The following is a 23,250-nucleotide window of genomic DNA, read 5'->3' as shown; positions in this document are numbered from 1 at the left end:
TTCTCTTACTTCTCTCCGCTCCTTTATGATGAACTCCACCTTGTTGTTTTCTCCAACGTCCAATACTTAAACAGGTAAACCCCAAAGACAAACATGCTCAAAGACCAAACAAAAGAACCCAGAAAAGTGAAGTAAGAGAAAAAGAAAAAGAAAAGTCAGAAACAGAAGCAGTAAACAGAAGCCAAGATGCAGAACGAAGAGGGGGTTATAACCGAGCTTTACATTCCTAAGAAATGTTCGGCTACAAATAGGTTGATTACATCAAAGGACCATGCTTTTGTTCCGATCAACATTGGGCATTTGGATGAGAATGGCATGTACAATGGCCATTGCTCCATCTTTGCTCTGTGTGGATTCGTTCGTGCTCAGGGAGATGGTGACAACGTGCTGGATCGTCTCTGGCAGAAAAAGAAAGTCGAAGCTCGAAAACAATAAATATAATTGATTTCTATTTTTGAAGTTCTCCTTGAGGATAGAAAAATGTGGTTGAAGGATTTTGACTCCTTTTAGTCAGTTACTATTGAATATTGTGACCTCTTTGAGCTGCCATGAATCAAAATGTTTTATATTTCTGTACTAAAACAAAGGACACTTGAGAAGGAAAGGGAGAGAGCAAGGGAGATTGAGAGGGAAAGGCTAGAGGAGGGTGACGTTGTTCTTGCTTTAGCATTGGTCTTGGTTGGGATGTTGAGGAATTGTAGGCCTGTGTTGCTTGGATTGAGTGGACGGTGAAGAAGATGAAAATGGAGTGACATCACTGGCATGGGTCATTTGCCTCTAAATTTTACTTTTTGTTTGCTTTTCTGCTTTTTGTTTTTAATTCCACGTAAGGCATATTATCTCTCGGTCGTCCCTAGTAGCACTGTTTATAATAATGTATAATAACATTATAGACTTATAGTCTACTTGTAATGCCAATGTTTAATAACACCAGTATAATAATTATATTTAAATTCTAGTCAATATAGTACAAGTCAATTTAAATAATAATTTTTATTAATAAATACTAACAATTAAATTGGAGATTTGCTATAAATTAACAACTGTATACTCTCATACCTCACACCTGACATGTTTTTTTTTTTCCTCTCAAAATGCATAGTTTGAAGACCTACCCAGCCATTTGAAAGGTTGCCGCTCAACCTCCCATCCTTCTCAAACTACCCACCATAGAGAGACCTCCACTACATGATCCTCCACGTCCAAACCGAGAAGAAAGTTACAGTCGGCCAGTCACTAGCAACCCATTATTGAAACAAAAGCACCTTTCACGACAGCACCACACCCTTCTCCACAAACGATTTCCTCCTTTGCCACTCCATCCCTTGCACTGCACATCATGGTTGTATCGCACAACACGAAGTTTAGCAGCCCCACAAGACATCAATACAACCTCTATTATTGCACCACAAAAACAGAGCACGACACTTCCACCAAGCACTAAAAACCAGAAAGCCACAACCCTCCGCAACTGTCCGTTGCTTCTCCTCGTCAATAACCTCTCTCCTCCACCGCGTGATGCTCCTTCACGCAAACCTACAACCACTGTCACGCCAACTGCTCTACCACAGACAATATGGAGCAGCGACGAACCAACGTGCCCATGGTTGCTGTGAACTAGCAAACCTCCACAGAAACTGCTACAGGGAGCTTCCAGCCACCCCAGCTCCGTCGCAGCACATTCCCTCTCTCGGTAGGCCCATGGTGACTCACATCTCTTCCTCTGCTCCTTACTTCTCTCTCTCTCTCTCTCTCTCTCTCTCACACACACACACACACACACACACTCTCTCTCTCTCTCTCAGTGCTCTGTCGCCGTGTTTGCCACTGTTGATCTCAACTCAGCCACCCACATTGCCCCTGCCTTCTTCCGCACGGTGTCCTTTGTTTTTGTTAGGGGAGCTTTCAGAAGGGAGGGGGAAGAGCAAGGGAAATCACGCGTGGTTGGGGGGTGGACTGAGAGAACCGGTTCACTTTAGTTAGTGAACCTGGTTCACTCGTAAGGTGTGGGGTGTGGGGTGTGGGGTTTGGCACAATGGCTGATGAGAAGATTTTCTCATTAAATTGAGTGTGAAAAAAATTATAAAAACCATAAATAGAATAATAAGTTGATAACATATAATTAGACACTATAATATGATAAAATGTTAAAAGTATAATATGAATCTATGATAAGTGATAACATATAATTAATAATAATAATTAATACTAACAATTATAAAAATCATAAATAAAAAAACTTAGGGTTAAAAGCCTAAAATAAAGATTAAGATCAAAATTAAATTTAGTGCTTTATAAAATAGGGTTTAATTTAGGATTTAGGGGAAAAAAAAAAACCCAAAATATAAGGAAAAAATATTGGGTTTAGAAGCTCAAAAGAGGCAAAAATGGAAGCAAGCCAGCCCAAAAGGTGAAACCCAGCCCAAATTCAACCAAAACGGCGCCGTTTTGGTTAGATTGTGTAAGGCTTTATTCTTCCTTGTAAAACGGCGTCGTTTTGTCAAGGAAAACGTCACCATTTTGACCAAATATCATCTAATTCTATTCCCCCCACCCAACCCCGCGACCTCATCCTCATAATTTTCCAAGAGCTTATTAATATTCGTGCAAATTTGAATACTTTTTGTGACAATAATAATCGATGCTTGAGTTCAATAGCTTTTAGAATGAAGACAAAGTATGATAAATATTGGGGTGATCTTCAAAAGATAAACTGGTTGTTGTTTGTTGTTGTCATTCATGACTCACGATACAAATTGGTTACTCAAGGATTTGGTTCAACTAAATATTGGGCGATAAGAGAGGTGAGGAATTTGTTGCACTCCTCAAGAGGGATATGAAATATTTGTATGAACAATATGTTACGTTTGGTGGTGGGTGCGTAATTGGATCTAAGTCAACTACATCTCACACTCATAGTGAAGGTCGTGCATCAATGGGGAGTACCTGTACAATTGATCCCTTGGCCTTTTTGAAAAACTTCTATAAAGAATGAAAATCAACATCTTTGTTAGATTGTAAGTCGGAGCTAGAACGCTATTTGTTGGAGGATGTTGAGGTTCCTACAGACAGTTTTGACATTTTAATTTGGTGGAAGGTCAACTCTACCAAATATTCGGTTCTTACTCTAATGTCAAGAGATATCTTGGCTATTGCGATCACCATTGTAGCATCTGAGTCGGCATTTAGCACAAAAGGCAGTTTCTTGGATTTGTTTAGGAGTTCTTTGGCTCCTAGAACTATAGAGGCTCTTGTGTGTGCACAAAATTGGTGGAAGTCCACTTCTATATGCTCAAGTAAGAATTATTCGTATACCATTGATGATGCAAAGAGCTATAAGTTAGACTCAGGTAATGTATTTAGAGATTTTTTTTAGTTGTTATATATGTTAATTTTGTCATTTTGTGATAATAACCTCCTATACTTTAATATCTTAATGTAGAATTAACCTCTAGTATGGCGAGCTTACTTCGTGAAGATAATTGACAGATTGAGGTTTGAGTTACTTACTTGGTAATAACACTATCATATTTATTAGGGTAAATTATATATGCTACTATATTTTTGTCATTGAGTTGTGCTATTTTGTTTGAACTTCACTGAAGTAGTCACCCTTTGACATACAATTTAATTAATTGATAGAGGTTTTGGTGAATGATGAATTTGTGTTGGTAGAGGCTTTGGTGAATGATGAATCTGTGTTGGAAAATGAATATGTGTAATGTGTAAAGGCTTTGGAAAATGTGAATTTGTTGGTGAATTTGTTGGTGAAAATGAATCTGGTCATGAACTTTGTAATTTGGTCATGAATTTGTGCAACTTACTAATATGATGAACTTTGTAATCTGGTCATGGATCTGTATAACTTACTAACTTGGGATTGTTTTGAATGATTAATCTAGTCACCCTTTGACTTTGTAATTTTCCTTATTAATATGATGCAAAAGTTGGGATCATTTTGAAGGATTAAACTTTGGTTATAAATTAAAGTTAGGGTTGTTTTCATTACTAATTTTTTTTTTTTTTTTTAGGCACAACTTAAAAGTTGGAACATTTGGAAGTTTGTAACATTTAATTTATTTTGGTTCATTTGTTGGGCATTTAGAAGTTTGTAATTTAATTTATTTTGGTGTATTTGAAAGTTTGTAATTTGTTGTTATTGGGAACATTTAATTTAGCTGGCACTTGGAAAATATTAGATTTCTTTTGTTGTCAAATGAAAACTTAGAAAATATTTGTTGTTGTAGTGGTAAGTAAATATTATTATTATGGGTGTGGATAATTTTGGATGTTTATTGTAGTGATTAGTTGGATGTAGATAATAGATGATGGGAGTACTTGTAACAATAGAACTTTCTTTTTAATTTTTCTTTTTAGTTTTTGGAAGCATGTTAATATGTTACTCATTTTTATTTAGTTTTATTTTTTGTTATAATTAAAAGCGAATTATTTAGTTTAGATTGTAATTTTTGAAAAAACTGAAATTTGAAAGCTCACACAATTTTTTTTTTTTTTAAAAAAGCATCAAATATGAAGTTAAAAAAGAAAAAGAAAAAGAACAAGCTCAAAATCCGACTTTGCTCCAACAAGTCGGAGTCGGAGTTAGAGCTAAGGATGTACATTTCGGAGTCTGAGTTGGAGGTCAGATCTGACCTCTGACAAAGGCCCAACCCACGTACGTCCAACTTTTCAAATTTTAAGGTAAGTAGTAATTTCACATAGTATTAAAGTAGGGTTTTAAGTTTGAACTCTACTTTATACTCCATTAATTCAATATTTCACGTGTTGAGCCCACTTATTGAAGAGAATTTAGACCTACATGTGGTTGAGAGTGTTAATAATATAATATACTAAATCTACATTTTCTCACCAGTTTAACATTTTTCTATGTGTATTGACCAAGTCAATGAGCACTAGCTCCATACATGATGCAAAACGAATCCTTTAGGGTAATGTTGTTCTCATATTGATGCTATGCACCTCTCCTACCAGCTAGGGGTAAAGAAGTTTCGGTCCTGACTGGAAAAACTAACAGGATCGAATCGAAACTGTTAGTGGTTAGTTTCGGTCCCATAAATGGTGGACCAAATGAGTTTCGATCTGGTCCAGGGGTCTGTAATTTTTGGACCGGACCGGACCGAAACCAATCGAACTATATTTATTTTTCAAAAAATATTTTTTTTATATATATAATATTTTTTTATATAATAATTGTAATAGTTAATTATGTGATTTTCATCCAATCTATTATCATTGATCATATAAAATGTTAAATAATATATGCTATCAATTAATAATATATCATAAATCATATGATAATTTATGTCATTATATGTAGATACATTCATACATACTCTACTATTTACACTTAATTAAAGTAATACTAATTAGGTCTTTTTTTTAAATACCTAAGTTGCAAGCAAGCATGACTAATTTATATATATTGTATATTGAAATTATTTGATATTCTTTAACTATGTATAAAATGTAAAACATTATTAATAATTATGCATACTAAAAAGTAAAGTCTAGGTTAGTAAGTAGTAATTATCAATATCATAAATATAATTATAGTGAAATATTTTCTTAATGAGTTAGTTACATAATCTACATTAATAATTCACTTAATTTTAATTTTAGTAATTTAAATAATTTTTTTATTAATTTATTTGTAAAAAAAAAAAGATAAAACAAAATAACTAGCCGAACCAACCGGACTGGACCGATTGCTACCGGTCTGAAAAAATGAAGGGTTCATAATCCCCAGGTCAAACCGGACTGATTTACACCCCTACAGAACCAGTAGAGTAGGAAAAAGCAAATTATGCTTATGTCAAGTGTGTAGTGCAGAATATAAAGGGGAGAAAACACAGAGGATCTTGTTTCCATGTTATATTATTATGTCGGAAATTTTTAGGTGTGTTTTGTTAAGGAAAGAGTTGGAAAGAAGTTCCGGGGCCTCTTTGTTTGGTTAGAGTTTAGTTTCTTGATAGGGATTTTGATTTCTTCATGTCCATTTTTATTCTTTTGCACGTATCAGTTGGCTCTTCCTTATACGGAGCCTCTTATAACCTTTCCACTTGTTTGTATTACATGATCTGGGCCTGCACTACGATGCCATTCTCCGGGGAACATTGAGGAAAAGTTGGAGGTAGCTGCCTGTTGATTTTTGAGAAATGGAGGAATTATTGTTGATCTGAATGTCAGGGTTGCATTGAGTGTGTGATTAGCCTTTGAATAGCGGACAAAAATACATGCGCTCGAGAACTTTTTGCTTTAATTCTATATTCTAATCTCTAAACATATTAGAGAAGTGTTAAGTCTACAAAGAGAATAACAAAAGACTATCTTTCAAGCCATGGTCTGAATACCTCCTAGCAGCATATGCATACACACCTGCACATACTCTCTCCAAGTATAGAGCCCTGTCCTCAAATGCAATTCACCTGTTATATCATCCTGAGGTTGGTCATGATAAGTTGTGAATTTTGTTATTAAATTACTGTTAGCTGAATCAATGCTAAGGTATACTGCAGATTTTGGCAAGAATGAGCATTTGCCAGAGACTACTTAGAGCCGGCTGACTCAGAAGTATTACTGGACTTGCTTTTGCCAATTCTCAGTTGAAGACATTAAATGCATGCCTTATTTTTCAACCATATAGACAAGCCTCTGGTTACCAGGTCATGTGAAATTTCATTTGTCTGTCAAATATAATGGTTGCCATGCTTTGTCTCTCCTAGAGTCTAGAATGTGTAGCTCTTACTTATTTTAAAGTTGATGGGAGAAGAGCAGAGAACAATATACATACAATGAAGAGATAATTGTTCTCATAGTTTCTTTTCTGTTTTACGTGTGTTCTCTGCCATAAGAGTGTGAGGCTTAGGTGTATTGTGCTTTGGATTTATCAGTTCCTTTTTTTTTTCCAGAAAATTGTTAAAAGCCATCCAAAAATATATTCCCATTATATGAAGTCCGTTTTAAGATGTATTTGAGAGTAGGATGGTAATATGGAGTGATCATAATTTTTTTTCCTTTCGAACAGTTTCTTACACTATAACCATTGGGTCTATCTGCACTTCCAAATGATGCTTTAAACCATTGAGCTGTCAAAAGTTTAGCACTCTAATACGCTTGCTTTTGCTCGAGAGAGAGAGAAAATCTGGCCGCAGTGGCTGTACTCTTCTTTCATACATGTACAGTTTCATACAATATAAGAGGTTACCCATTTTCTTTTACTGCATCTTTCCCTGCTGGATGCGATTATTGCGCCCATATATAAAATTTTTACAGCAAATAAAGAAAAAACAAAGCATGTTTTTGCAACTTCTGTTCATAGTCCTTTACGACCCTGAACTATTCCTTCATTACCTGCCAAGATCATATACTTGTCTTTTCTAGTAAGACTGGTGCATTCGAACCCTGAAGCTCTGGCTATCTCCTTTTGCACGTGATTGGCTACATCAAACTTGGATTTCCCACCAACCTTACACGTGTGTGAGCCCGGCAACTTCTCAAGAATTCTCAAAGTGTAGGAAGAAAACGGATTCATCAGGTAAAACACAGGGTCTAAGAATTTAAACCCACTGGCTGTTGTTCCATAAAACATACTTACCTGCGAATCTATGGCTACAGGAACTATGTCATCTGTCAGCTCTGCAAATAAAGGGCTAAACCTTAGTAAATAAGGTTCCCTGCAAGTGGTTCCTTCAGGGCAAACCACTAGGTCACCTTGGCTTAGCAACTTTTGCATTGCAGCTCTATCTTTTTCCCGGTCTCTTGTTAAGTTGACGTTCTTGATTGGAGAAACTGCTGCATAAAACCTGCTTATGCTGTATGTGACCGCAGAGGGTGAATTATTCAAAACAAGATCAAGAAAAAGTGGATCGAGCAGAGTTCTGTGGTTGCAGGCATAGAGTACGCCATTGGGTGTTTTTTCATTAATATTGGTTGAAGGAGTAGGGGAATTGGGTCTTGAAACAGTGGTTCTTATCCCAGTGAAGGCCAGTATTGGATTCAACATACAGTTTGGTAATGATCTGCCAGAGTTGAATCTGATGAGGAAAATGAAAATCCCAAAAGGAATCCACATCAACATAGCTAAGGTGTCCAGTTGGGTTGGCCTGAATGCCAATCTTCCATCATGGAAGATCAATGGCTTTGGATATTTCACCCTTGGAAGGATATGACAGTTCCTCTTCTCAGCTCTACTCACCAAGTAAACCTCCTGGTGAAACACATGCACATGATTGTTAAGAACACAAGTATCTACTAGGACTATAAGAGATTTCTAAATTGAGATGGCTCAACGTGATAGAGAGTACCTTGCAATGAGTAAAGGGATGCTGATCAAGAACCTTTCTGTGGCAAACACTAGCAATAATACCGGAACAAGTTTTCTCCTCACCAAGAATCTCATTTAAAAGAGTCCCATCTGCTCTCTTGTCTTCCATTAACCCTAAAAAATACCCACAAACCACCTTTAACTCTCTCCCCACAACAGCGTCAACCCCTAAATAGTCTTTCAAAAACCCTTCAACCATGACTGTAGGTAAGTTACTCACTGCAACCTTTCTCCCAGAACTCATCACCATTTCAAAGCCTTCACATCCAACATCTTCTAAGAAGAACTTGGGCAAAACAGACGTTCCGATCCTGAAGCTCTCTTTTCTGATCCCAAAGAAGCACAAGAAAACCTTAATCTTCAGCCCCAGCTCTTCACCAAACAAACAAACCAGAGGGTACAAAAGAAAGAAAACGATAGCTCTCAAGAGTCCTCCAGCTTCAAAGGCCACCAGCATGAAGTACGGAAAAAACGAAGATGATCTCAGCAGCGTACCCTCCGAGTCAAAAACCAATGTCTTGTTTGTAAGATCCTCTGCTCTAAGGACAGGAGAGGTGTACGTATGATATTTTAACTTGGGAAAGACCCGATTCAGTGGCCCTCTCAGAAGTCCAAACAAGAACTGGGCTTTTTGTGGCATTGGTTTTCCAGCCATTCTTTCTTTATTTTGGCACTCGGCTACGATGAACCTCTATCCATATCACTTCGCAATTTAAGTGAGACTGGTGAACAGAGGAAACAAAGGTGGGGCATGTACAAAATCATTAGATGGACCACCAGGTAGAATGTTATGTACCATTTCTTAAAACAGTTGAATTTACAAGAAATCAATTGAATTTTATATTAATGGAACACACAGTTAGGCTTGCTATCAACCCTAAATGGGTGATGATTTGAATCCTTTGCCCAACCAACCGTTGGGGTCCCCCTCCTGTTCAACTAAACACAATAACTTCAATCACAAATAAACCACTTTGAAGATGATGCATAGAGACCACCAACAACTATATGCATGGGTCTTCAATGTTGAGGTCTCAATCTTCATAACTGAACCCACAGCTGCGCCATAGGTCTATCTATGATCGTTAGAGACCCAACGTCGTGGATAAACTCTTCAGAGAACCATGACCGCATCGTGGGTCTTAGTATATATATAATTTTTAATATATGAGTTTTGTTCTTGTTGATGAGTCACATACACCATTAATGAGTTAAATGCTTATAAATTCGGTTACTTGTGCTTAAAAAATAATTTGAATGGATTTGAAAATAAATATTAGACAATTTAGAGTTAAAATGTCTAGAATATTTGCCTTCTCTCCTTTATCATATATATATCATCTTCTTTCTTCTATATCTAATTCATTACAAATATTAATTGAAGAAGGCTATGCTTAAAAAAAAAAACCAAGTTTCAAAATATAAACTCTTAAATAAAAAATTGATCATTTTTTCTCAAAATTAAAATTTTAATTGAAATTTTATTTTTAGGTTTTATTTTTGTTTTTATATTTATTTGTATTTCTTAGTTTTTTTTTTTTCATTTTTGTGATATTTTCTTACCTTTTTATTCTATTTTTATGACAAACGTGGCTCACACATGGCCAGTTAAAGGACATGTGCCAAAGAATGATTGGTCATGTTGCTGTAGAACTAATTCTAATGATTTGCTAATGGATTTCTGATACAAGAAGAGATTTGGTCATGCTGATGTAATTAAAGCCCATTTCAAGAAATGCCTACGATTTCACTTCACTAGGCTTGGTTGGATAGCAAGATACTCTTATATTATTTTAATATTTAAACATTATAAATATAAATATTTTTTAATTTTAAATTTTTATTTTTTTTATCTAATCATTACTTAATTATTACAACTTCTCTAAACTTCCTAACAAAACATAAAAAATAATTTAACTTTTTCAAATTTCAAAATAAAAATTATGTTATAACAATATTTTAACTTTATAATTTATTTTTATTCAATTTTTTCTCTCTCCTTTTCCAAAACTCTATAACACATCTTAATTCAAACTATTTTACTACTATTTACAGATAATTTAATTACTATTTACAAATTATCTCATCTCATCTTGCTATTCAAATGATTATGAGGCCTACCTCTCTTCTTGCAAGATAATCCAAAATGCAAGATGCTAGCATGATCATGACTATTATCGTTTTGTGATCTTTTTTTTCTTAGAAGATATAATTGGAACATTCTCTTATTGAAAGATCAGGAAAAATAAAAATTCCTAATAAATGGTGAGACACCAACCAACTATTGCATATAATTAGGGGCTAGACTTTTGGTTGGGGGTTAGATTTCCAAATCATAAATTAAGATAGTAGTCATATTCTTCGAACACAGATCATCCTCAGGATTAAGATGATGTTATTTTCATTTAACGAACTCTTCAAGGCCAACTCTCACCTACCTCTTTTATTTGGGGAGCTTCTTCTTCAGGAGAGGATCTTCTGTTACTGTTAGAATATAATTAAATAATTAAATTTCACTTCGTACCAAATCTACCTATTGTTGAACATCGCTTTATTTTTCTGTTGCAATAGAATTGTGTGTTTGATTTCTTAATTTATTGCCTTATGTTTTTAAACATTCATAGAAAAGAAAAGAGGAGAAGAAATGATTGATTCTGTACATACTAGATCATCCAATCTAAAAAAATTCCAATTGTTTCAAATTTTCTATTTTTGGTGTATTTGAAAAATTCCAATTGTTTCAAAGTTTTTGAAGTGTATTTGAAAAATACATTAGCTATATATATCATTTGAACGCAATCCCCAACTAGTTAGTGCTACTTAATTGGTGTTGTAAAAGACACCTCTGGCAAACCCCTCTAATTCTTCAATATTGCTTGATTTCATAATTTCTTTTTTTCAAATTTGTAAATAATTTTTAGAAAATGAAATACATACAATTATTTTTATAATTATTTATACAATTATATTTCAAGAGTAATGTTACGTACAAACTCTAAATAAACAAGTTCCATAGAAGTTCTTTGTAAAAAAGTAAGTCTCACTAATAAAGAATAGTTTTTTTACACTTTTTCAAGGTGAGGTTTACTTTTTTACAAGGACTTCCATGAGGTTTATCTATTTAGAGCTTGTACAAATCATTTCTCCTATAAAAAATTAGTAAAATAGATCGCACGCGTGTTAAGAGTATCTTAACTCTTAAGACTGTGTTTGGATGCTAAGGTAAAATTAAATGATCTGAGTTGATCTGTGAATAGTAGTCTCTTGTGGGTCCTATTGAAATGTATTTGCATGTATGGCTACATTTGAATATTAAGACGATCTCAGATAATCTGTGAATAGTAGTAAATAGTTTGTAAATATTGGTGAACTGTTTGTGAATAGTAGTGACTACCCAAATAAGTTAAGATATGTATTTGTAGTGACTACCCAAATAAGTTAAGATATGTATTTAAATGTATAAAGTAGACTGAGAATGATTTAACTTTTTATAAAAAGTTAAAAAAATAGTGAATACCAAAAATAAATTGAGGTCTAGTTTGGTTATCTCATCTCATCTCATATAATCGTTATAATTTTTCTAAACTCACACACAAGATATAATAAACAATTTAGTTTTTTCAAATTTCAAAATAAAAATTATATTAAAAAATTAGATTATAATAATATTTTATTTAATTTTCAGCTTTTATCTTATATTATCTCATCTCATCTAATTGATATAACTGAACTAGAACTAATTTGAAATAGAATAAAGTGATCTTGTAATCCAATCGTGGCCTAATAATTGCGAAAAAACAAATATATGCTAGGTTTAAGGCTTAAACGTACAAATATCTTGTAAAAATATGATTTTTTTTTTTTTTTTTGCAAGGTCTCAATGGGAGGCGGAGGCGACCAGTGTAGTAATCTTTTTTGGCCGTAATTATAGGAGCCTATTTCCGTTGTGAAATATTCAATTTGAGCCATAGCTACTGCTCTAAGGGTGAGCCCGTCACTACAGTACCCCTAAAGTATCCAACTAATCCAAAGCTCACTCCATGGCCTAAGGATTAGGCTTTACTACTACAAGTGGTTTTAGCTTAGATCCTCTCGAACTTCTAACCTCGAAACTATGAAATACCAGCTCGTACTAACTGAGTTACTACCTCAGTGGTGTAAAAATGTGAATTATATTGAGTAAAAATAAAATTTTCACACTTTCTATGATCCATTTTTTTTAAATTGTTTTTGCAATTGAGACTTAAATGTATTACTTCGCCAAAAATTAGACTAAACTCCATGTCACTTGGCATCAGTTACCACTTTAAGAGCACTGGCATTAGCTTAGCCAAATGCCAGTCAATCAAAAAAGAAAAACTCTACTCTCACCCGAGGTTGGGAACCCCCGCGTACACGTCCATCCATGTGTAAAAATAAAACGGGGTGTTTTGTTGAATTTAGCTAGGTGAAACGCAGTAAGCTTAAGAAACTCACGGAGACTGATGTCATCTTCTTCTTCACATCTTCTTCTCTTGTACCTCCACAAAGAACCATGAAGCTCATATTCTTCTTCTCGTTATCTATTTTGAATTTTTTTTCATCTTCTTCTTATCTAAAACGACGCAGCACTCCCTTTCGTATACCCATGAAACAGATTCAGACGAAACACGAAGATAGGGACTTCTCATCTACCGGTTTGCATCTTCTTCTCATCTTCTTCGTCTTCGCTATTACATAAAATTTTAATTTAGATCTTTCCTAGACTGATCAATCAGATCTATCATACACTACCCAGATCCAAAATTTCTCAAAATATCAGACATTTATTTTTTCGGCGAAACTTGAAGCTTTATTGCTTCTGTGAGCTTTTTTAGTAATTGTATTTTCTCGATAAAACTAGAAATATGTTGTCAGATGGGATGGAAACTTCAAGGAGTAATATAGTGGAGAAGAAAGGCTATGAGCGGGGAATATTGAAGGATGATGCAGTGCATGTTCCTGGGTCGAAGAAGCCAAATGTAACATCCCCTTCCCGTAGGCTAGGACTGTCACGTACTTTTCATAAAAATAAAATCCAGCAAGAGATCTCAAATTTCATAAATGAAATCAGCAATTTATTTTGTAGAAAATGTCTAATAAAAAGTCTTTCAAAAACATTAAATGAAATAAACTAAATGAAACTCATGTCATAAAAACATGTTTTATTTTAGAAAGTCTGAACAAAAATTTAATGCTCCTTCTACTCCTGGCCTACCTGCTCGTATTCATCATCATCACATGGGTGGTTTAAAACATGAAAATAAACAAAAATGAGTCGAAGACTCAGCAATGAATCAATCACAACGTAAACATACTAAATATAAGGTTTTCATAAAAACTTTCATGCTGAGAGTTTAAAATCATGACTATTCATACTGATGCTTGTGCTATGCATGACTGTTTAACTGAATTAACTGATTGATCTGACTGATCTGATTTATCTGACTGGCCAACACACTTAACCCTGTGTGCGAGGTTGTGCACCGGCCCCACATCCCGTGGCCGCAAGGGGAGCCGCTGATAGTATTCTGGCATGCTATGGTGGACCACGACTGAGTTGGTGGCTTGCACATCCACCCTGAAACTGAACTGCATTGAGACCATGCATCTGAATGGCCATCTTATTAACTGATCTGATCTTATCTTTCACTTGGATTTAAGATGGTTTATGTGTTTTATACACATGAGATGCATGACATACTACATACATAATCATAATTTCTGAATTTAAACATGATGCGGAATGACATGATCGTATGCTATGCTGAATGATATGTTTGCATATAACATGAGTGGTGCATAAATAATTGGCTGGAAATGAACTGTGATAAACCTAAGCTTGTGATCAAATTACTTACCTCGCTGCGTGTCTTCTTGAATAACACTTCGTAACTTGAAACCTATATGAAATAATAACTATCACTAAATTAGTTTTGAATCACATAAGTACTAATATCCTACTTAATTAAATCTACAATCTAAAAGATAGTGTTAAACAATTCAATAAATCCTGGTATCTAAATTACTTAAAATACTTATTTATAGTTTAGATGAATACTCAACTATTTTAAAAAAATTCATAAAACTTAAATTCTTAGACTAAGTTTCAGTTCTTAACATAATTATTAAATCTTATAAAAAACCTAATAAACTTTATTAAATATTCTTAACATCATAATTTTATTAAATTCTTAACATAATAATTTTATTAAATTCTACTAAATAGACAAAGGAATATTAACAAAATATTTACAAAACATCCTTATAAAAATAGTATTTGATTAATATATTTATTTAAGAAAACTGACTTTTGAGAGAGAGGGGTTCTGCGATCGGAAGACTTACCGAGAGAGGTCTGAGTGCGACGGTGACTCCGGGTGGCTGGGAGAGACAGGCGACGCGACTCGGAGTTCCTATGGTGGTGCGGCACCGAGTGAGGGAGAGAGAAAGAGAGTTTAGAGAGAGAAACTGCAAGACCGAAACAAAAGAGAGGGAAAAATATGAGGTTGGCGGCGGTCGGCTTATCGAAAAGGAGTGGCTGAGCTGGAGCTGGGCTGATCGGCACCTTTTGTGACGCCGGAGAGGGAGTTCGGCGCCTCTGAGCAGCGTGGAGTTGCTGCGAAAAGGAAGTGGGTGGCTCACGGTGTTTTCGAGTTTTCTCCTCTTGTACACGAGGTAAGCCAGATTTATAATGGTAGCTGATAGAGGAAATATAAGGAAAATTCTAGAATGGTAGAGACGTGCAGAGTGGAAATCGTTACTCATTAACAGAGTCAGTTTCCACTAGAATTTGAATTTACAAAGCTAGGGATGAGGCTGAATATAAGGTTAGAATTTCAAATTCGACAGAAAATGGGATGAAACTTACGGATTTGTGGTTTAAAGTGTGCAAAATAGAAGCTAAAAACAAGAGATAAGGTTCGGTGGAGGTAGAGAAAAATATAAACTTTAAATTTCAAACCAACTCTAGTGAACGTAAATTTGATAAAATTTAATAATAATTATTAAAACAAAACTCTAGTAAATTCAAATAAAATTATAATAGTAATTGTTAAAAAATAAAATAAATATAAATTCTGATAAAACTATAATAAAATAAAAATTTTCCAGGAAATTTACTGATGTACCCTAAAACTAAAACTAGTATGTTACACCAAAGTTGCTGGCTTTAGCGATGCTTGTTATCTATAATTGTTTTCACTGAATGAGTTACTCTTTTGGGAGTCCATTTCTTAATGATCAACTATATGTGCAGTGTAATTGTGGAAGCTATGAAGGTGGATAGTTTGTAGAGACTTTGCTCATTTTGGAGCCTCTGACTCTAGTTGCAATTAGCTTAACGAAGCATATTCATTCCTCTGACAATAGCTTTGAAATGCCATAATTCCAAACAACATTGAGTGAACAAACATATTCCACACAGAATGCACAACGAGAAAAATAGAGACAACGTCGGGACTTATTTCTTCAACGACACGATGGAGCTTATTTCTTTGACGGCACCCAACGCTGGTAGATGCAAAATATGAGGAATATGAGGAATGGTCAACGATCTTCTGCGATGGGTGTACGATGGCACAGAAGACCTTGCTTCTTCTACGATGGGGGATCGATTTTGGCGCTGGATTTGATTTCTACTTCCAAAATCGATTTTTTTTTAAATAATAATATCAGTTGATGTGGCATTGGCCATCTCAACCGATTTTCCAAAAGGTACCCAGCAGCGAGTATCTGTAGCAGGATTGATAAAAAAATATGACTCATTTCCCTTTAAAACTGCTACATTAGACTAGTCAAGACTAGTCAAAAGGAAGAAGTTGAGATGTTGATTTATAGTAAATCCAAAGGGAAAGTCATATTTGGCGTTAAACTGTTCATAGGCAAATAATTATTTTATTCCAAATATTGGTCCGTACAACAGCTCCAATTTCATTTCCCTCGTGAATCTACTCCTGAGTCTCGACAGGTTAGTAATTATTAATAAAAATTAAATTATTAATTAATATATAGTTAGTATAATAAGAAAATATGAAAATATTTTTAATAAAAATATATTATTATTAAAAAATTAATATATTATTATTATTTTAGCTAATATATTGATAATCCAGGCAAAAGGCAAATCATGTGATTTTAAAAAAAACTTGACTTTACTTTTGACTAAACCATTGCCAATACTCTAAGAAAGTAGGTTGACATTTCTACTAATATGTGTTCCAATATTTTCTGCCGCATGTACTAAGCCCTACTTATAGAATCTTTGGTCTATGAACTCTACAAACAAAAATTCTATGTATAGTCACGTTTATGTACTTTTTGTGCATTCTACTAATGCGATTGACTGCATCACTTTTTTTTTAATATAAAATAACTATTTTAGCCATTCATATAAGTGAAATTATAAAAAATATGTAAAAGTGATTATATATAACAGAACTCTTTAGATAAAGCGTCACGACACATCGAAACTCTCGAGCTTACTGATGAATAATGGAGTAGTTATTACTTGAGATGGGAAATGGGTTGGAAGTTGGATTGTTCCTGCATCATTGCTACTGCTAAATTACGACGATAAAGACATGTCATAGGCCTGAGGCCATATTGTTGTTCGTATGAGTCCTTGTTCATGTCGCCTCACCTAACTACAGGTAAGTTGAGTGAGTTTGCAACTTCCAACTGAAATTCGGTTGGAAAACAGCTACATTATTGTACACGTTTCCAGTTTCTAAACGTATGTTTTACTTGATGTTTTCAGCATTGATATTGGTATTGCACAAAATGTTGGCCTATTATAATTGCATGTTTTGAAGTTTCCTTCTATGCTGTAAATTTTTTTCTTCAGGATAAAATAGCAGCACAAGTCTTACAAAACACGTTTCTTTCTTGGTTGGAAGTAGTTGATTGTTGCCTTTATACTTTTGCACCAAGCTTGAAGTTGATTTTATACTTAAATTTTGATGCGTTGTGTTTGGAAATGAAGTTAATTTAGATTGATGGATTTGTTTTATGTATTTTAGTGTATATGTTGTTGGAAATCATAAAGCTAAAAATAAGAAAGTATTTAAAAAAATAAATATAAATAATATGCATTAAAAAAGTAAATATATTATTATTATTATAATGATTAAGATAATTGATCCAATGTGGGACTCAAGTTTTAAATTGGTAGTTAAAAAGCTAAAAAAATGACACATCAACCAAAGTGTCTAGTTTGGATACTCAGATCTTAGGTATTATAAGAATATATCATTACTATCATTATTTTATTATTATTTTTTATCTACTTTTCACTACCATTTAATATTCTATCATTATTTTTTTATTATTTTTTCATAACTATTCACAGAATATCTTAGAATATCTTAAGTTTGGTTGAGAGGTGGAATAATCTTGAGGTTTTTAAAAGTGTATTTTTTAAAAAAAAAATGGAATTTTTAAGTTGTGAATGAAACTATAGACGAATCTCGAGTTACAGCTTATTTGGGGATTCTTCGTTCATTGCATTCTAATTTCTCCTCATACTGCGAATGTTCTTCTTTTGTAGTAATAATAACCAATTGATATGCCGAGGGGAAAAAGAAATAGCATATTGATATTCGATGGATGTCTCGACAGAAGAAGAGAAATTTGATCCAGTGGTTGATTACTACTACATATGCATACATAGCAGCATCTTATTACTATTTCTTTCTTTCTTTCTAGGCCTCATAGCAGCACCTTTAAAAACATCCCTAGCTTAAACAATGCATGGTTAAAATACATTGAATTACCCAAACTCCCCATGCATGTAATGGTAAAATACATCCCTTTGAATACCAATGCTTAATAACCTCCAGTCCAGGGTGCTCCCTCTGTCAAAAACAAAAAGAAAAAATAGAAACAACACACAAAAACAAACCCTCAACTACAAATCACATATACAAGACTTTTAGTGTTTCCCCAACTCCAAAATGGGACCAAGCCTTCACCACTTGCAGCCCATCCCTTTGCATAAAAGATCAACCGTCTCTCATATATATATAATTCCATTTGTCTCAGCAAGATATCAAGTTTGATTAGTCATAGAATTTTCTCAAGAATGATGCACCAGTTTGATTTGTCATAAAACCGATCAACAATGACTACATTGTCCATACCAGATACTAACCTGCAGAAAGGAACATCAAACAAGAAGGAAGAAAACATCATCAATCATGCAAACAAAAGCATGTCAAGGCAACGATGAACAGAGGGAAGAGTAAAATGAGATTCTAAAATCATATAAAAGCAAAATAGTTAATACATTCTATACATAAATCTCAGAATAGCACTAAAAAAAGCCGGGGAAAACAATGGAGAATTATGGCCAGTTGCACACTTCAAAATAGTTAAAGTGTTAACTGGAACTTCCTAGGATTTGTTTAAAGTTTCTTCAACACTGATATCAATGGGACTCTTCTCACGTTAGGACTTTCAGTTAGCACAATTGGCCCCCTCCCTGTGCAGTAAATAGTCTTAATGGAACAAAGTTGCATAGACATAAGCATTGATGTTATGTGATCGTGGAAGGGAAATCTGACTTTCAGCCACACATTCCTAATCATATAAAATGCATCTTAATCTCCCACACGCAGATGAGTACTAACTAAGCATAGTAAAACTGAATTCATCACTAAAATCTCTTTTATACATGTCCTCTTGCGTTGCTCCCCATATCTTGCCTGCTTCACTCTCCATAAGCAGGTCAATGTTATCCCAATATATTCTTGCGATATGTTAAATCAGTAAGTATGGAGCAGACAATACATTGTGATCAGGGATCTATATTATACATTAAAATCAAGTCCCGGCAGGCACATATTCTATACCACCTGGCAACATATCAGACAATTCAAGTAAGAGGAGACACTAGGCCAGAAATCCCTTTTTAAGTGATTCAGAATCAATTGATAGAAAATCACACATAACAAGTATTTATACGAAAAATGACTAATGTTAAAAAAAAAAAAAAAGTTCAAGTCCAAATGAAAACAGATAACAGAAAGTAATAAGCCACCTTTCAAGCTCGCCTTCACTGAAAACATGATAATATCTGTTGTAGACTACAGCACCCTTCTTATCATCTTTCTTAGCCAGACCATTTGCAAGAGCAGAAGCAGAAACACCACTTACTTCAGCACGATGATAGGGTAGGTGCCAAGGAACAAAATACTCCTGTTGACTGTTGGTATTCTTTTCATGTTTAAAGGCAACTGAATCATTGTTACTTTGAGATGTAAGATGAATGATTTCATGCATCTTCTCCATTGAACTCTCCTCGGAATCTTTCACATTCTCTCCTGAACCATTCTCCTCACTTTCAGGGATGCTTTGTAACAGTAAGGATGAAGGGCTACGAGCATGAGGACTACCTGGTCCTATCCACTCTTCAGCATACTTTTCTGTAAGTGGAGTCCATTTGGCAACCAATGATCTATCCTCTTGTTCTGCAGCCCAAACAGTTATCAGAACCAGGCCTCCCTTTTTGACAACTCTAACTAATTCTTCAATTGCTTTTTTCTCCTAGTCTCTGTACTTAGATGATGTAATACAGCAATAGAGATTGCTGCATCACCAAAATTAGTTCTGTATGGAAGATTTACTGCATCTGCAACCAGAACCTCATGCCCTCTATCCGCACAAATTTTGATAAGGGGAGCACTTATATCATTTCCTATGAAAAAGCAATCAGGATTCAGACCCAAGTATTTACCATTACCACATCCTGCATCGAGAACGAGGGATCCTGAAGGCAAAGATGATAAAAAGGTGGCCACTTTTGGCCACTTCGCAAACCGGGTTGAACTGAAATGGGGAGCAATAGCATCATACACATGATGCACAAACCTCTTTTCGATTTCAGGGGTGGATTGTACATTTAAGGGTGACTTTCCCGTATTCTGACCAACAGATACAATTTGTGGGATTTCAGATTTTCCATCAGATACAACGCTACACAAACTAGAAGCACCTTTTATATCAACGTCTCTCATAGTGCTGAAGATTCCTGAATAAGGGAGCCTATGAACAGAAATGCGTACACTAATGGCCTCCCGGGATCGATAAAAGGACCTAACCACGCTTAAATTCTTATAAAGCATGAAATAGAAAATCTTAATGCAATCAGAAATGACCCTGCCAAAGACCAAGGATAATAAGTGACATTCATGTCACAAATTTGAAGAGATGAAGTTTCAGGGACCTAGAAAACATATAATAGAGGCATTTTAAGTAAATATGGAATAACTGTATCTTCAACAAAACAGTATTTGAATCCTGTTGCATAAATTAAATGCAAAAGTAGATGTCTGGCAAAACTGGGGAAAAGCAGAAAAATCATTATAGGGCTTAAAAACCATAACATTCCTATTCTTAAGTGAGCAGCATTCCAAAAAAATTGAGGGGAAGGCAAAAAGTGATTAGCACCTTAGCCATCCCCAAGTACGATCACTCATTTCAAAGTACGCCCATCACATGATTTAGTGGTGAAGTAATCAAGGACCACACAGTTGTCAAAAAAGGCTTCATTCTTCCATACTGAAACCCCACATGCTACACTCATAAAACATCATTACCCAAGCTGCTGTGAGGATTGCAAGGTTATTCATAGTTGAGGAAGTATTTTATTATGTTCTCAATTTCCGACCATGTGAATACGAGATAGCTACTTTATTTATTTAAATTTTTTTTTTTTTTTTTTTGCTAAAATGAATAAGTTTCCCAAAGTTGTTCCTTGTCAAAACCGAGATTACGAATATCTGAATTCACAATGTTTTATTTCAATGAAGTGCAGGTTTCCATTTCTTCACCTGGACGAAAAATACAAAGATCGAATTTTTTTCTCAAAAAAGAAAGAAGGTAAAATTCAGAACAGTTATCTAATTTTTTCCAGCAAGGCCTCTCAGACCTCAGCAACCATTAAAAGCTTTACAAACATCAAGAAATCCATAACATGAGAACAAAATTAATCATCCTAAATCTTATTCTCTCCATTGAAGTGAAATTATACACGCAATATCTTCACATACGCACACATTTACGAGATACAATTTCAAATTTCACAGCAGGAGAGAGTAGAAAATTCAGCTGAGCGCTAATTGAAAATGAGAGAATTCAAGCATACAATCAATTAACACCCATATATGTATAAATCGAGAGAGTAGACTCTGACCTGATCGAATAGCCATAGAATCTGTAGGGTACAAAGGGTTAGGGTTTTGAGAGAGAGAGATAGAGAGATTCAACTTGTTCGGAGGAAGTAATAAGATGAGGAAAGGCTTATGTTAAACAACATGAGCTTCTCCCTTCTTACCGACGTTACCGTCAGATAAGCTTATTAGAACATTGACAATGGCCTAGTCAAGTGAGTTGAGGTTAATCTATATTGGACTAGTCCTGATTAATATTTTACAAATATTACAAATATATTTTATATATTAATTAATAATTTAATTTTTATTGTCTAAAAAAATTATTTAACATGATAACTTTATTTTTACTATCCAAATAAAGGAAGAAAAAAAGAAGAATAAAAGAAGAGAAAAGGAAGGAAGGGAGAGAAGAGACGCGGGAGTAAGTAGGGGTGATACCCGCCCCCTACGGGGCGGGGCCACCCCTCCCCCGCCCCCCGCCCCCGCATATGCGGGGGTGGGGAATTTCTCCCCGGACCCCGCCCCCGCATGGCGGGGGCGAGGTCCCCCGTCCGTTGGGCCGGGGTGCGGGGGTGGACCCCCACCCGTCCGCACCCCCCGCCCCCATACTGGGCCTTTGGCCCAGTACATTTTTCTGGGCCCTAATTGGCCCAGAATCGGTTTTTAGGCCACTTTGGGCCCAGAATTCGTTTTTGGGCCATTTGAGCCCATTATTTAGATTAAAAAGTATATATATTTAAAAACAGGAAAAAAAAATATATATATATAAGGGATATATAGAATCATACATTGAACTATTACGTTATTAACTAATTAAGTAGTAATCATCACTAAGGCAGTTAGGCACTATGCTAAAATATTTTGTTCACAATTATACAAATTAAGAGAACTAATAAACTATTACACTATTACAAACTCCTCTAAAAGAAATAAATATTACAAATTATACAATTAACTATTGTAGCAACATTACAATTAATGTTAAATGAATAAAATCATAATTTTTCAATTTGATCAATTTTATTTTGGGGTGGAGCCGTAGCGGTGAGTTCACTGAGTGGTGAGTTATGTCGATTGCTGTGAGACTGAAAATCAAGATCATAAAAGTCAATAAGTTATAAAACCTGAAATATTAATAAGTTAAAAATAAAACAAATTAGAATTAAAAAGTTATAAAAATGAAACAAAATTTTAAATGCAAAAAACAATTATGGAAGAAATTGTGCAAACCATGACAATGGTGGGTCCAATACAAAGTCATACTGCATCGGAGGTAGCCGTAGACGTCGTCTCATGTATCACTATAAGTATTAAATTTGAAATCAAATTAATGAATACCAATTAAATGAAAATAAATAAATTAAAATAAGAAATTATAAAATGAAATTAAAATAAATACCAGATCCAAACTGATCATCACTATCCTCCTCGACGTCGGCCTTCTCATACTCAAGAACATCTGGAACATGAATTGGAGTTCCCTTGATCCAATTCTGCGTGCAAATCAAAGCCTCCACAGTGGCAGGAGCTAATGAACTCCGAAATGAATCTAATACACGTCCTCCCGTGCTAAAGGCCGACTCTGAGGCTACTGTGCTAACAGGGATGGCCAAAAGTGTGCGGGCTATCTCTCCAAGGATGGGATACTTCACGGCATTCACCTTCCACCAACTTAATATATCAAAATCTCGGGAAAATGGTAGAATCTCTGCTGCT

At 34.8% G+C, this 23,250-nt stretch overlaps 3 protein-coding genes across 3 annotated transcripts; 1 reads left to right on the top strand and 2 right to left on the bottom strand.

The window, feature by feature from the left end:
* Positions 1–435, top strand: LOC121258138 (40S ribosomal protein S21-2-like). Its single transcript, XM_041159512.1, has one exon. The coding sequence runs from the start codon at positions 187–189 to the stop codon at positions 433–435; it is 249 nt and encodes an 82-aa protein (XP_041015446.1). The 5' UTR covers positions 1–186.
* A 6,718-nt stretch (positions 436–7,153) lies between these two features.
* LOC121257080 (probable glycerol-3-phosphate acyltransferase 2) lies at positions 7,154–9,137 on the bottom strand. The gene is made up of 2 exons (XM_041157956.1): positions 8,325–9,137; positions 7,154–8,227 (listed from the first exon to the last, which is right to left on the bottom strand). Exons 1-2 carry the CDS (start codon positions 8,997–8,999, stop codon positions 7,334–7,336), a joined length of 1,569 nt encoding a protein of 522 aa, XP_041013890.1. The 5' UTR covers positions 9,000–9,137; the 3' UTR covers positions 7,154–7,333.
* Positions 9,138–18,004: 8,867 nt separating this feature from the next.
* On the bottom strand, positions 18,005–21,677 carry LOC121258122 (tRNA (carboxymethyluridine(34)-5-O)-methyltransferase-like). The gene is given in 4 exon segments (XM_041159497.1): positions 18,005–18,512; positions 19,401–19,896; positions 19,899–20,518; positions 21,555–21,677. Coding segments are annotated over 3 exon segments (1,170 nt in total). The 5' UTR covers positions 20,485–20,518; positions 21,555–21,677; the 3' UTR covers positions 18,005–18,424.
* Positions 21,678–23,250: the final 1,573 nt, after the last annotated feature.

This window comes from Juglans microcarpa x Juglans regia, chromosome 3S (assembly GCF_004785595.1).
Source record: "Juglans microcarpa x Juglans regia isolate MS1-56 chromosome 3S, Jm3101_v1.0, whole genome shotgun sequence".
NCBI lineage: Eukaryota > Viridiplantae > Streptophyta > Magnoliopsida > Fagales > Juglandaceae > Juglans > Juglans microcarpa x Juglans regia.
This window is presented reverse-complemented; position numbering and strand designations above follow the sequence as displayed.